Consider the following 14,483-nt stretch of genomic DNA (forward strand, 5'->3'; position numbering starts at 1 on the left):
CAACTAATGCTTTTGCTATGAATACGACCATTTAAAATTCCCGACCAGTTGCACTTAGGGACAATACAAATCAGAAAACAAGCCCAGCAGCAGAGATTTCTCACTCTGGGGTCGGTCGGCTTTAAATACACACATACATGCCTTTTCACGTGCCCAAGTTCCAAAAATACGCCGAACCTTTGCGAGAACAATGTTCTTCTTCTTGGCGCCTGCAGTTATAAATACTAATGCTGATTTTCGCGTGTGTATTTGAGAACTTGACGTTGGTTCTGTGTACAGAGGGCTGATCCAGATAGAGGAGTGTGCGTGTCCTACGCTTCAGCCCAACTCCTGCTTCCCAACCCCGACCCACCCCTAGATGGGCGGCGCCTCTAGCACACAGTGGGGCTGCCTCTCCAGGCCCTCAGCTCTCACGTGGTAGGTCTCCACAGCCCCCAGGACTCACCTCCTGCCCCCACCCCCAAATGCCCTCCTCAAGCCTGCCTAACCCAGCGCAGTCTCCAGAGGAGAGCAAGATAAACTCAACTTTGATAACACAATTGGAAGAGAAAGGAAGTTCTTGGAACGAATGTCCCCGAATGTCCAAGTACACGGAATATTTGTCAGGGTTCTTAGGCAGCAAAGCATTTGAACCCATTTTCCATTGGGGACTTTACCCATTCAGTCTTGAAGGGAAGCAGTACCCCACTTCCACCAGAGGTTGGGGGCTCGGGTAAAACCAGCCAAGGAGGCCTGGACTTGGCCAGTCAGGCCTGGCGTTGGTGGTGATGCAGTCCCCAGAACAGTTAGAGATCACTGGTGGCAGTGGAGTTGGGGGCCCAGCACCCCCCTGGTCCCAGCTGCTTTTAAACTTGGTTCCCCAGTCTTCCAGAGATGCCCAGACCTCGCTGATACCCTCCAACAAATCCCTCCTCTGCCCCCATCAGGCAGGGCTGGTGTCTGAAACGGGTGAACAGGATCCTTCCCCCGAACGACGTTCCAGGTGACATACACACTCCCCACATCAGTTTTTATTGAGGGAAAAGAGGCTGTTTTGCATCTTGACGTTGAGATTCTGCTTGTCTCCACTCCCTCCACCCCACTCTGACCAACCCTCTCTCTCACCACAAGAAGGGGGAACACTGCAGTTTATAAAATCCGTAAATTAATTACCAAATAACCCACAAGACTTGGGTGAGGCCACATGGCAACACTTGGAAGAAGTACCTGGGAAGGGCCCAGCCTGGGTCGTCCCCACCCCCGGGGAAAAGCACCCAACCAACCAGCGGCACCCCAGCAGCGTGGGTGAACAACAGGGGCAACGCTCCCCACCTCCACGCTGTAACTAAATAATCAGGGCCGGGAAGGGCGGTTTATGGGGAGGCTGCGTCCCTGGTGGGGAGGCCGGCCTGGGAGATGGGGGTCGACGGCCAAGGCTGCTCCTGACGGCGTCCAATTGGTCCTGAAGGAGCCGGACACGCTCGTCCAAGCTGCGCTGCTGGGCTAGGACGGCGGCCTTGCCGGCCAGGAGGGCACAGTAGGCACGCAGCTCCCCAGCAGGCAGTGCCCGCACCAGAACCGCACGCAGGGCGCGCTCGCGCCGTGCCACATGCTCCTTCAGCTCCCTGGCGTCCTCCTGCTGTTGCCGCAGGAGCCTGAGACGTTGCAGCAGAGAGGCCTGGAGCCCACAGGGAGAGGTACTGTGAGCGGGGCAAGTGCGCCTCGCCACCCCCGCTCTCCCGCAGCCTGAACCCTTTACCTGCTCCTCAGGGTCACTGTCTGCCCCCGTCCGGGCCAGGGCGCGGTGCACGCGAGCCAGGCGACTGCCCAGTAGCAGCAGGAGGCCAAGCACGCGCTCTAGGTCGGCCATGAACCGGCTGAACCGCTCTAGGTCGCGGGGTGCACAGGCCTGGCCTACTGCGGCCTCCAGCGCAGCCCCACGCCTGGCCCAAGTCTGGGCTGCCCCCTGCAGCTGCTCCTGCTCAGCCTGAAGGTTCTGCAGCGTCTTTTGGAGGAGGGCCGCTAGCTCCACCTGCAGGAAGGGTGTGAGTAGTTAAAGCTGGGTCCAGACCCATGACATCTTATGCTCAACTCCCACCTCCTGTCCCACCCAGCTTCCACCAGCCCCACCACACTCACTTTCTTAGCTCGGATGCTGTTATTTGGCTCCGGAAGACCCTGACCACATGGCTGGTCGGGCTCAGCGTGGGTGGTGAGGTTTTCAGGCCTTGTTTCCTCCTGAGAAGTTGGCAGGAGCGGGGTGCAGCTAGAGAGGTGGGACCTGGGGGTAAAGCCAGTGCTCCCTGGGTTGTCACGCCCCAGGCCGCAGGGGCTTAGAATCTCCCGAGTCCCTGGTGCCCCTCACTCACCCTGGCTCAGAAGTACCAGCAGCCTCCTCTCCAGCCTTGCCACAGGCTGGCCTCATGGCAGCCCAGACTTCAACCAAAGGAATCAGCCCGTCCAGCAGCTCCAGAGGAGGCTCTGGGCCGGGGCAGGAGGTGAGAATGTCACTCAGAGAGGGATCCAGTCTGGCCAGCTCCTGAACTAGCTCCTCCAGGCGGGGACTGGGCCCCATTGGTCGGGAGCCACGCTGGCCAGTGCCCCAAGCCGGGGCCGTGTCATCAGGAGGCGCTTGGGTACCATCGCCTGGAGGTCCCAGGGTGTCCACTGGGAGAGGCTGGAGGGGGCTGCTCTCTGCAGCTGCAGGGAAGTCAGTCATCAGCAGCCCAGTGGGGTCCGTGGTTGGGATGTCGCCATTTGCATTCCCAGGGGCGCTACAGCATGGGGGCCTGGAGATGCCCACACAACCGTTCACCCCGTGCCAGCAGGCGTGCGCCCCTGCAGTCTCAGCGCACTCACGGAAGGGGTGTTCTTGGGGGACGGTATCCCGGTTGGGCCTGTGGCTCAAGCCAGCTCCACACGGAAGGTCAGAGGCACGGACGCTGGAAGTGGGAGAGACACTGAAGTGGAAAAAGCTCTGGCTGAAGACCAGTGGTAGTTTCCAAGGACCACGGGTCCTCACCCCATCGCCCGGGCTCCCAGGGTCCAGCACAGAGGGCTGTGGGCCCCTCCCGCATTGTGTAGCTCTGTGTGGGACGTGGGTGTCTCCCTCTGCGTGGAAGCAAAAGAGAATTCACCTGGCTGGGAGCCCTGGGCGTGCACAGGAGTCTGGAGGTGATCTCGTTCTGACCAGCGGGGCTTCCTCCAGGAAGACGTCATCATCAGGAAGGGAGGGGAGCCGGGCAGGCGCTGGGCTGGTCTCGGGGACCCCGTGCTCACAGTCAGTGGGAGTGCTCTGGGCACCCGCTGCGGGACACCCCACTGCAGCAGCTTCCTTCTGAGTCAGGAACCTGGAGGCAGAGACCCCACACTGACCACGGCGACCAGGGAGGAAGGATTTGGTTTGCAAAAGACAGCAGGAGAAGGCCCAGACTGAGGGTAGGTGCGAGGTGCTTTGCTCTCTTGGGCCAGAGCTGTGAAAGCCACTGCCTCCCAAAGGTGATCCATCTCTCTCACCTGGGATGTCTGGTCTGAAATAGTGGTCTGGGGGCTTCTGCTCCTTGAGGAACGGCCTGCAAAGGCGAAGACGTTGAATGAAATGTGGCTCGAGTTTTCAGTCTCCCAGAAGCCCCCCACCCCAAGCCTGGGGCCCTTCTCTTCCACACCTGGAAAATGGGCACGGCCCCTCCGGGACCTCCCCAGGGACCCAGAGTTTCCCCTGAAGCGCTCTGACTCCTTCGAGCAGGCCTGTAGGCGTTGTCGAGCTTCAAGGACCGGGTTTCTGGGTCCCCTGTGCTTCGGGGTGGCCTTCTGATCTGGTGACCTTCGAACTCTGCCAACGCCCGACGCTGCAATTCCTGGGGCTCCGGCCCGGCTTGGCCAAAGCTGGAGCAGGCCCCACCCGAGCACTCCCCAGCCGTCCCACCGCCCCGACCCACGCGATCCAGCTTCCCTGGCTCGGAGAAGCACCACTTCTGCTGCTGGTTGGCGAGGCGGCCCCGGCCGGCGGTTCCTGGCACGAGAACCCCGGAGCGCGCCGGTTCGTCCTCGCCGCCAGGGTGGCCGAGCGAAGCGGAGCGCGGGTGCGCCGTCGGGGGCCGCGCGGGGGCCGCGGGCCTTAGGCGGGCCGGCAGGCTCATGCGGAGCTCCTTGCGCTGGAAAGACGTCTCCCGGAGGACTCGCCGCTGCGCGCCCTGCAGGCGCTGGCGGTAGGCGGCCCGCGAGGCCGGAGGGCTGGGCGGCTCGGCGGCCCGCGCTGCGGCCTCCGCCTCGGCCGCCAGCGCGTACAGCAGTGGGGTGGCCTGCCTGCTGAGCGCCCCCGGGGCCCCCTGCCCCTGCGGGGGGCACGGCCCAGTGCGCGCGGCGGCCGCGGGCCGGGGCTGCGGCGAGGCGTGCAGGGCGGCGGCGGTCTGGGCGGGCGCCGGGCCGCCGCACACCCAGCGCACGTAGTCCCAGTCCAGGTACGGGAGGAGGTCGCTCCCCGGGGACGGCGAGAGCGCCTCGGCGCCGCCCGAGGCCGCGGAAAAGGAGCTGTAGGCGGAGTCGGCACGCACGGACAGCCGCCGCAGGTCCGGGCTGCGCGTGGATGAGGCTGAGGAGGCGCGGTCGCCCCCTGGGCCCAGGGCCTCCATGGATGTGCGGCTGAGCGCTGCGTAGGCTAGCACCGCGGGGCCTTGGAGAACACAGACGGCGTGATGCGGCAGGAGGTCGGAGCAAGAGCAGAGGCCGCTTACACTTCCCCTCTCTAGTCACACCCTCTCAAGCGCTGACATGACCCCCAGATCAGGGATGGCACGGGCAAGAGGGCAAGCCCCAGGGAGCGATTCTGGAGGTGGAGGGCCTCGGCTCAGGGAAAGGAATTGGCCCCTGGCCCGCTCCCTGCTGGGGCTCTCCGGGCTGGCACCCCCTGGAGCGCTGAGAATGCACCCACGCTCCTCCACCGCACACCCACCCCCAAGCCCAGCCCCACCCTGGCTGCTTCCTGGCGCTTTGTCAGCTTCTCCTGTGATCTTTCCCGGATGAACAATGGTCCAGAACGTCCTGAGATCACTGGGGAGCCAAGAAAGGTGTGGAGAGGGCCCAGGTCAGGGGGCAGCTTCACAGCCGTCCTCCAGCCCCATGCGCTTTCCATAAATATTTATCTTGCTCCTCCCGACTGCTATCTGCGTTTCACAGACGAGGACACTGAGGCTCGAGGGGAAACAATGTGCCCAGGGGCACACAGCTGGTAAGAGGCAGAGCCCTGCCTGGAATCTGGGACTGCCTCCAACCCTACTGCTGCCAGAATCAATTTCCTAGAAGCAAACTCTGCTGAAAGCCAGACCCCCTTCCCCCTTCCCCCTACCCCCACCCGCCCCCCATCCCCACGCCCGGCTGCCGGAAGCCTCCGCCTCAGCCCAAACTCCACTGTGGGTAACAGTTGCCACCACCTTCCCTCAAACTACTGGCAGATTCCGGAATAACATGGTCCCCGCTTCCAGAGACTGCCTTTTGTCTGGGACTGACAGGCTGTCCCTCTCTGTCCTGCCCCTCTTGCTGCTCCAATAGGGCTCAGCTTAGAGGCCTCCTGACCTTTTGGGCTCCCACAGTGTCCTGAATTCCCCTCACAGCCCTCATCACCCGTGTTGTAATTGTTGACTTGCCTGTGATTCCTTCTTCCCAGTCCCACCTGGGGCTGCCTGAAGGCAGTCCCTGTGCTTGCTGTCTCCGGACCCTGAGCGCCCAGCCTGCAGTGGATGGTAAAGAAATACATGTTGAATGGCAAGCGAAGGAGCCAACTTGTAAGGAGCAGATGGGGGAGGAGAGAAGAGGGGACAGAAGCCAAAGAGCCCTATTTGTCTTTTCTGGGGAAGGGCGCAGACAGCGCGAGGCACACGCATGCTTTATTAGGAACCAAAAACAGCAGGCAAGCACAGCTTGAGGCAGGATGGGCCAGAAATCTGTACTTCCCCAGGGCGGGGGGCGGGGCAGGAGTTGGGTGGGTGTACCTGGGTCAGGGGTCAGAGCAGCTTTGAGTCTTGGGAAACTGGGGCTCCCCCTGGGCTCTGGGGACTTGGGAGGAGGGCTCGCCTTTCCTGAGCTGCTTGGCAGAGGAGGGTGGCCCCCAGCTGGTGTAGGAACGGAAAAGCAGGCTCATCTGAGCCCCCTAGATACTGTTTGGAGCTCAGGATCACCCGCCACCTCCTTCCCTGAGACCCCACATGCTACGGATTGCTGGCCAGGGCAGGTAGGGAGGTTAGTGGTGAGAGGATATGACGGCATTTCCTAAAAGGGAGAGGCGGTACCTGCAATGTTCCCTGGAGGGCCTCTCAGCTGACCCTCTTGGGGCCAGACCATCTTGACCTCACCCACCTGGAGGCATCCTCATGCCCACCGAGGCCAGCCCTGCAGCTGGGGCCTCCCACGGAGGCTCGGGGGCCTCTTTTGCAAAGCGTTTCCCCTCTCTGGACTCCAGGAAGACCCGTGAGGACAGTCACCTCCTCTGGGAAACCCATCCCAGCCGCCCCGACCCTAGTCCTCTCTCTTCCTGTCCTTCTGGGCCCAGCTTGGGAGCACCGCTCGCCCTGGCTCCTGCCACCCACGCCTGCCCGTGTCAGCCGGCTTGCTGCATCTACAGGCACGTGACCGCTCACATTCACAGATGCTTCCTCAAAACAGGCCTAGAAAGTTCCACCTTATTTGTGAGTCACTGCATTGACAAAAGAACTCTGAGTCCACCAAATAAAAACAGCTTGAACGGATAATAAAAACATGGTACCTTTTTTCTGATGGCCCTTAACTTGGCTCAGGGATGCTTTTGCAGTGGTGGACTCAGCAGGCTGACACCCTTGCAGGATGCTCACACCTGTGCAAACCGGCTATGCCAGGAGCGTCCGGCTCCTTTACTATGGTTGGGGCCTCAGCACAAAGAGTAAGGAGTTTCCACACTTGCCTGGCTGCAGGGAGCCTCTTGCAGCCCAACCAGTCCCTGTGGCCGGGGGTGGCCACAGCCCAAGAGCCCCAGATTGGCATTCCTGCCAGCTGGGGGCTGGGCTGCAGGGCCAGTGCCCGCAGGGAAGGCCAGAGGCTGCAGCTCAAAGAGCTCTTTTGCCAAAGCCTCACCAGAGCAGGGGGGTGGCATGGACTCCCTGCCAGAAAACCACCAGATCGGGGTCCCACAGGGAGTGGGGGAGGGCATGTGCAATATAGTGCCACTTAAAGGAAAGAGCAAGAGAGGAAAGAAAGAAGGGAAAGAAGGATGACTTCAGCATGCAGAGCTGGGCGCTGGAAGGTGGCGCTGCCAGGCTCAGGAAGGAGGAAGCTGCGTCGGACCAAGCACGGGGTCCAGTGCTCCTTCAGTCTGGGGCCAGTGGGCTGTGCGGGGTCTGCTGCAGGTCTGGCAGCTGAGAAGCTGGGATGTGGGCTAGGACTTCGGGGCAGAGGTTGGACCAGGCCAGCAGGCTGGCCCAGGTTTTCAGTTAGAGGTTGTTGGGGAAATAGATGAAGGCAGCTTCCAGTGGGTGAGACCGTACCCAGGCAGACCCAGGTGAGGTGACCAGAAAGGAGGCAAACTCCACAACCAACAACGGTCAGGAATTAGGTGGTACTTCCCTCAAAGCCCCCCTCACAGCCGACCTCTCTAGAGAGGTTGTCCAGGCCGCCCCTCCCGGCTGGCCTTCCCCCAGTCCCGGGCTCACTGAGGGGACTCTCCTGCAAGGCCGTCTCCCTGCCGGACTGAGTTCCCGGGTCCCGGGCTGCGTCTCGAATCCAAGCACCCCAGACTAGGTCTAGACAGGCAGCCGTTCTGGAAAGGCCCAGGGCCTCGAGAGTCCCCAGCGCCCCGCCCCCATTGTCCCAGAGCCTCTCGCTCAGTGCGGCGCAGGACACGCGGGGTGATGGTGGCACCAGGGGCAGTAGGCCGCGGTGTGGCCGGACACCTACCTGAGGCTTCAAGCTCTGAGAGTCCGGGCACGCGAGGGAGGACAGAGGCGCAGGCCCGGCGACCGCAGGGGGCGGCAGAGTCACGCGGTGCTGCGGCGGATCGGGGTCGCGGGGGCGCCGGCAGGGCGGATGGCGGCGGGCCGGCTCATTTCTCCGCCTTTCCTGTTGGGTTCGCCGTCGGGGGGGACTCAGAACGAAAGCTGGGGGGCAGCTCAACCCTGGGCGGGAGGGACCCGGATTCCGCAGCGGCCCGAGGGGCAGGAGCGCAGGGTCGTGGAGGAAGACCCCCGTCACCCCCGCCACCCCCACCCCACGGCGGCTCCCGCCTCTTGGCGGGTCTCATCCCCGCCCCCAGCCTGCCGCCAAGAGCACCGGCGCACAGGGCCCCCTAGACGCGCGGGATCGACACCTCCGCACCCAGCGTGGCTCCGACTGCCCGCAGCCCGCAGCCCCCTGGGCCCCCGCCCTGCTGGCCGTGCGGCCCGTCCTGCCTTCTCCTGGGAAGGGGGGGCCGGCCCCGCCGCTGCGCCGCGTACCTGAGCTCCAGCCCGAGAGGTGCTTCTGGGCGCCGGCGGCCGCGCGGTGACATCAGAGCCCTGGGCTCTGGCTCCGGACCCCACCTCCCGGCTCCGGTCGCCGCGGGGGAGGCGCCACGTCCGGCCACCGGGGGCGGGAGCGAGAAGCGGCTGCACTGCCCCGGGAGCCGCCCGCCCCTTCGTAGTGTCTGGACGTACCGGCCCCGGGCTCAGGGGCGGACACCAGTTCGTTCCTCGTCGGCCACAGGCCTCTTGCTCTGAGCCGGAGACGCAGGGGCGTTGCGGGAGGAAGGGCGGCCACCGCGCTGGCCTACCCGCTTCATCGGCGCCCGGGGTGCGCGGGCCTGATCCCTGCCACCCCCACCCCGTCCACAGGCCCCTCTGTGGGGAGGGGGGGCCCAGGACGGGCCCAAGGCCTCCGGGCGGCCACCCCTTTCCTTTGAAGCATGGCCAAGAAAACAGACCCGCCTGGGGCTCTTCCTCTGTCCCTGAGCACGATTCGGTTGACGGTAACGCACCCGTTGACCAGCTCTGCAGAGGCCCCATTTCCAACCTCTTCCAGCTTTTTGATTCCCACCGCGATTCTCCCCCCGCCCCCCCCCCCCACCTTTTATCCCCCTTTCTTTCCGTTAATTTCACTACCCTGCACTGTCTAGGCCCTCCCAGCCGGCTGCCCTGACCGCGGCGGGGAACTGCTGACTTGTGTGTTCACTCCCACTGCCCTCGGTGCGTCCTTCAATTGCTGGACATAGGCCGGCGCCCTGTGGCCTGGGCAGGGGTCACGGGCTGTCCTGAGTCTAGCTCTCAAGGTCCTGCCTTTGGGCACCTCTATTGTCAAAGTATGCTCTGCATTCAACAGGCACTCTGCTCCACTCGGGGCACCCCCACGTCCTCTCTCTCTCCCACCCCCATTCTGCACACCTCTATCCCATGAATCCTGGCTCTGCCGAGAAGTGCTCCGTCCTTGGAAGGGCACAGGTGGCCCTTTGCTAGGCCCTTTCAGCTCTCAGGTCCCTCTGCTCTTGGTGTGGGTTGCCCTCACTCTCCCTCAGAATCGCACCCCTGGGGGCCGGGACCGAGTCCACCCTCTCGGCATGCCTAGATGGGACGGTTTGTTGGTGGGAATAACTGGGTCACAGAACTCAGCCCAGGGGTCAAGGCTGCTGCTTTCTGGGAGCCTGGGGAACTCTGTCTTCTCGGCTCTCCTAAGGCGGAGGCAGCAGGCGACTGAGCCTGGATTCTGGTCGGTGCCCTTCCGCTCTGCAACTCCAGCCTGACCCAGCCCTCCGCTGCGGCTGTGAGAGCCTGTCCTTTTAAGACGCTGATGCGCATGGTTGGTCTCCAAGCAGTGTCGCAATAGAGGAGCACGAGCCAGCAACTAAAAGTCAATTCACAATCGCTTGTTTCAAATTTCATATTTAAAAAACCACATTTCTTGAAAACCATGAAGCGCACACGGTGTCCACAGTCATTTTTATGGACCCGGTCCACCTCCCTGTCCCTTACTTCCTTGCACATGCGGCAGAAGCTCTCCACCTAACGCCCAGAAAACAGAAGCCCTGCCCAACCCTTCTCTCCTGAGAAGGAGAAAAGCAGCCACCCACTTCTGGAAGTTGGCCTGGTGCTCTCAGCCTGACCTTGGTGTTGCTCGGAGCCCACCGGACATCCATAGCCAAGGCCATGGTGGTTGGCTGCATCTAAACCATTTCACAGGACATTGACATCAGACAAGGCGTTCTGTAACCAGGGCGCACTGGAGACAAAGGACAAGACCACTCTGTAGTCGGGTCTGGACGCAATAAACCACGAATGTCGTGCACGTCACAGAAACGGCCAAACGTCTTCCTGTCCCTGCTGACAGGGGCGACTGCTGTTTCTTTACCGACTGCGGCTTTAGCTTTGCTCCAATTATTCGTCTTTCAGAAAAGGATTTGCTGAGATGCCCAGTCACGGATGACTCTTGCTTCCCGAAAGCATCCAACACTGAGAAAAGCCCTGCCTCCTGAACTCTCCCCGAACCCACTAACACAAGCCCAAACCCCGTAAGTGCTTTCCAAGGCCCTCTTACCGAGATGGGCCCGTTCCCCATGCTGGGTGCCCCGTCACCGCAGGGGCGATAAACCCAGTGTGTTCAACTGCAGGAGTCTTCCTGGGGGTCTTTGCCTGGAGGACATTTCGTGTCTCTTCCTTACAAAAGCCCAGAGAACCCTGGAGAGGAAGGGGAAGAAACTGCTGCAAAGCCAGAGTCTCCTTTAGTGACCTGGGGAGGATGGAGCACGCGCATATTTACCGCGTTTCTCTGCTACGGAAAAGACCGACTTCTGTATCTCAGTACTTTCCCAGGCCCGGGAGAGTTCTTTCAAAGAGGCCCCCAGGTGATTAGGCTTAGTCAGGGCTAGAGCCGCAGTCCTTGATCTTCCTCCGTGCGGTTTGACACTTGGAACCTGAACCGATGACACCACAGCAAAGTGACCGTCCACCGCACAAGTCTGTGACTTCTTGCGCTGGTGCCCACTCTCTGTTGGACTCAGGGGACGCGATGTGGCAATGGTTTGGATGCTAAAGACCACGTCTTTGCCGCCAGACCCTGTGCTAAGAGTGTCACTTAGTTATTCTGAGAGGTGGGTGTCGTTATGGCCCATTTTACAAGCGAGAAAACAGAGGCTTAGGGAGATTAAATATCTTGTTGAGGCCAAGTAGCTCCTAATCAGCAGAGGCAAATTTGACCCCGTGATGGCCGAGTCCCAAGGCCACTTTCCCAGGACCAGAGGGAAGAACTGCAACCTGCGGCTGGCACGCCGCCTTCCCAGGAGAGCAGGGCTTGAACTGCAGACTGAGCAGGACAAGAAAGGGAGCGGGCAAGGCGCAAAGGGGGCAGCCGCAAGACCCCAGTCAGGAGTTCTCGCTCTGTGGGTGTCCTCAGCCATTCGGCCCAGGCCTGGCCTGCGTCGCATCTGGTTTCCAGTGGTTTATTCGAAGGGGCTTGTAAAACATTGCTTTCTGTAGGTACCTCTGCAAGAGGTTCTGCCCCTTGATTTTTTTGTATTTGAAATTATATCTTGGGTCTCATTCAATCAATATCAGTTCGTAAGGTGTATCATTTTTCTAAACAGGTGCATCGTTACTCATTGCAGGGACCCAAATAAATTGAGTTATTTAACCCAATCCCCTATTGACGGGCACTTAGGTTGATCTAATCTTTTGCTATTTCCTCTTCTGTAGTGAATGCCCTTGGCCATGTGTCAGTTTGTAAGGTAAGTTCCTAACAGATGCATCGGAAGTGCATCCTCTAGCATCGGCCGTCCCAGCTGACAGCCTACGGATGGGAGAAGGAACGCCCAACCTAGCCTTTCCTCAAGCTCTAGCCCTCAAAATAATAAGCAAAATCGTTGTGAATGTGGAAGCCACTAAGTTTTCGGGTAGTTTGCTACCCGAGGGTGTGTATACTTCCAGTTTGGGTTGCTATCGACAAATTTCTTACAAAGAAGTTTCCCATTTACAGCTCCATCAACATATGAGAATCGCTGTTTTCCCACATCCTTATTAACACAGTGCATTATCAAACCTCTGCTCTCCGAAATCTGAAAGGTTAAAATACTATCTCACTGCCTTAACTTCCTTTTTAAAAAAATAAATAAAAATAAATAAAATCACACATAATTTTGTACATTCGAAAGCCATTTGTATTAACTTCTGTGATGTGTCCATTTCCTTTGCCCATTTTCCTATCGGATGATTAGTCTTTTTCTAATTGATTTGTAAAATCTCTTTATATATTAAGGCAATTACATTTCCCCCCTATGTGTGGCAAATATTTTCCCAAGTTCATGTCTTTTTACTTTGTGGTAGTGGTGAGGCTATACCCCATGGGTGAAGCAGAGGTACCTCTCTTTTAGATGGCAGCTACTTGGTTGCCTTAATAATAATTCAGAGATGGTCATGTATTGCTTGAAGTACTTCAGAGGCCAGAAATCCTTCCACAAAATCTATTGTCTATTTCAGATACACAACAGCATGAATCATTGCTTATACACAAATGTCTTCTTAAATTGTAAATGTTCCCTCGGGGGGAGTTTGTTTGCTCTTTAATTATGCACTGAGCTCACCGCAGTGCTCCAAAGACGGGGCCTTACAGAAAGGCAGCCACAGGAAGAACGTTCAGGAAGCATGGCGCTCCGCCTCTCCTGCGGGCGCTTCTGACAGGCGGGCTCTCCGGGCCTGGCTGGGCAGGGACTGGTTGTCCCGGGGACTGAACCGAAGTTCCCTTTCAGATCAGCAGGTCCTGGAAAGGAATGTGGGGCTGTCACGTCCTTACTGAGTGCAAATATACCACCCTTTCCCTACAGACACGGGTGACACGCCAGCCTCTGTTTGCTTTGGTCGCAGTAACTCGGCTTTTCTCCTCTCGCCTGGCCCCGAGCCCCGGGCCTGGGACCATTCGGTCCCCCTGGGCTACTCTGTTCACATGTCACCCACAGGTCTCGGACAGCAGAGGATAAACAGGACAGACGAATAGAGGCTCTCTCCAGCCCACGCCTGTGCACCCAGGACAGAGAAGTGGAGGTCAGGTGAGCATTTCTACTTTGTTATTCTGATCTCCTGGGACCCAGATGAAAAGTGTCCCTTATGTTTCATTTTGGTTTGCAGGCACAGAAATTAACTCAGGCTCTGAACTACCCCCCACCCCACCCCACCACAGCGTTGCTCAGCGCGGGCAGCAGCTGGCTCACAGCCAGGAGCGAAGGCTGCCCCTTTGCCGTTCAGGCCTTTACACAGGGGTGGCAGGGTCCCCAGAGAGCCCCGCTCCTAAAAGTGCCCTTCTGTCCGAGCTGAACCTCCCAGGACTCTGTTGCCAGGGAGTCACCCGCTCAGCATTTTCAAGGGGAGAACTTGATTCTAGAGCTCCAGATCCAGGGCTGCAAAGAAATCGTGTGCTGGACTTGGGCAGAATGGGCTCCCAGCATGCCACGCGCACGTGGGGTGAAATTTTGGTCATTGGCTCTGGAAGCAAATAATGCATGTCCTTAATGTTCACCTAGAAAATCCTGCTGATTTTTAAAAAAATCCTCACCCAAGGATATGTTTACCGATTTTAGAGAGGGGGAAGGAGAGAGAGAGAGAGAGAGAAAGAAAAAGAATGTGAGAGAAACATCAATTGGTTGCCTCCTGTACACGCCCCAACAGGGGATCGAACCTGCAATCTAGGCACGTGCCCTGACCCAGGATCAAACCTGCAACCTTGTGGTGAATAGGGCGATGCTCCAACCAAGTGAGCCACCCAGCCAGGGTGAAAACCCCGCTGATCGTAACTGAACTGTTTGGTCAGGTTCCCACACGGAAGAGACTTTATTCATCACAGTCCGTGTGTTTGTGGGGTCCTGCCTGGGGTGAGCAGGACCACACACACACACACACACACACACACACAATCTAGCTGGCAGCTCTTTGGACTTCAAGGGAACATCAAGAGACATTAAAACAAGATAAATAGAAAGTGACTTTCGACTTTCCTAGCAAATCACATAGCAAGATAAAGGCAGGTTGTGTCTATTAGCTGGGTGACACCAGAGGAATTCTGGGGCAAGAGCAGCCAGCAGCAATTGCCCGGAAGGGACAGAGATGGGTTCACTCAGGCTCACTGGCCACGCGGTGAGTTTCACCATGAACAGTGCACCCCAGGAAAGGAAGACCGGCTCAGGAGGAGAGCGCAAGCCCACGCCTGGCGGGCCCACATGCAAAGGCCGGCAGCTGCAGGACCCTGGAGATGGTCCAGCCTTCCTGAGCCTGCATCTCCGCATCCGTAAGCAGGGCACTACTGCATACTCACCAGGCAAAGAAGAAGTGAGCCTCCCTCACACTTTCTCAGCCCGCGGGAGGCCATCCGTACGTGAGGTTTGCTATCGTTGTTACTCCTCGCAGCAGCTTCTGGGGCGGGGGACACAATCGTGACTAAACCGCAGTCCCCTTTTCATCTCTAAGGACGGCCTCCCATACCATCGACCACCCATGGGTGTTGCTGCGGCTGCCGGTGGCCTCTCTCCTAAACCC

At 59.3% G+C, this 14,483-nt stretch overlaps 1 protein-coding gene across 5 annotated transcripts; it reads right to left on the bottom strand.

The window, feature by feature from the left end:
* Window positions 1-995: 995 nt before the first annotated feature.
* SHROOM1 (shroom family member 1) lies at window positions 996-8,982 on the bottom strand. Of its 5 annotated transcripts, XM_053913173.2 has the most exons (12): window positions 8,436-8,977; window positions 7,900-8,061; window positions 5,967-6,086; window positions 5,622-5,705; window positions 4,949-5,028; window positions 3,645-4,651; window positions 3,496-3,551; window positions 3,117-3,329; window positions 2,349-2,939; window positions 2,119-2,260; window positions 1,739-2,011; window positions 996-1,657 (listed from the first exon to the last, which is right to left on the bottom strand). In XM_053913173.2, the coding sequence occupies exons 6-12, from the start codon at window positions 4,608-4,610 to the stop codon at window positions 1,325-1,327; spliced, it is 2,574 nt and encodes an 857-aa protein (XP_053769148.1). In that variant the 5' UTR covers window positions 4,611-4,651; window positions 4,949-5,028; window positions 5,622-5,705; window positions 5,967-6,086; window positions 7,900-8,061; window positions 8,436-8,977; the 3' UTR covers window positions 996-1,324. The 5 variants fall into 5 exon arrangements, with proteins under 5 accessions (XP_053769148.1, XP_053769150.1, XP_053769147.1 ...); XM_053913175.2 differs by lacking the exon at window positions 5,967-6,086 and having other exon boundaries at window positions 2,119-2,245; window positions 8,436-8,982; XM_053913172.2 differs by lacking the exon at window positions 5,967-6,086.
* Between the last annotated feature and the right edge of the window lie 5,501 nt (window positions 8,983-14,483).

The sequence above is a fragment of the Desmodus rotundus genome, chromosome 10 (assembly GCF_022682495.2).
Source record: "Desmodus rotundus isolate HL8 chromosome 10, HLdesRot8A.1, whole genome shotgun sequence".
NCBI classification, from domain to species: domain Eukaryota; kingdom Metazoa; phylum Chordata; class Mammalia; order Chiroptera; family Phyllostomidae; genus Desmodus; species Desmodus rotundus.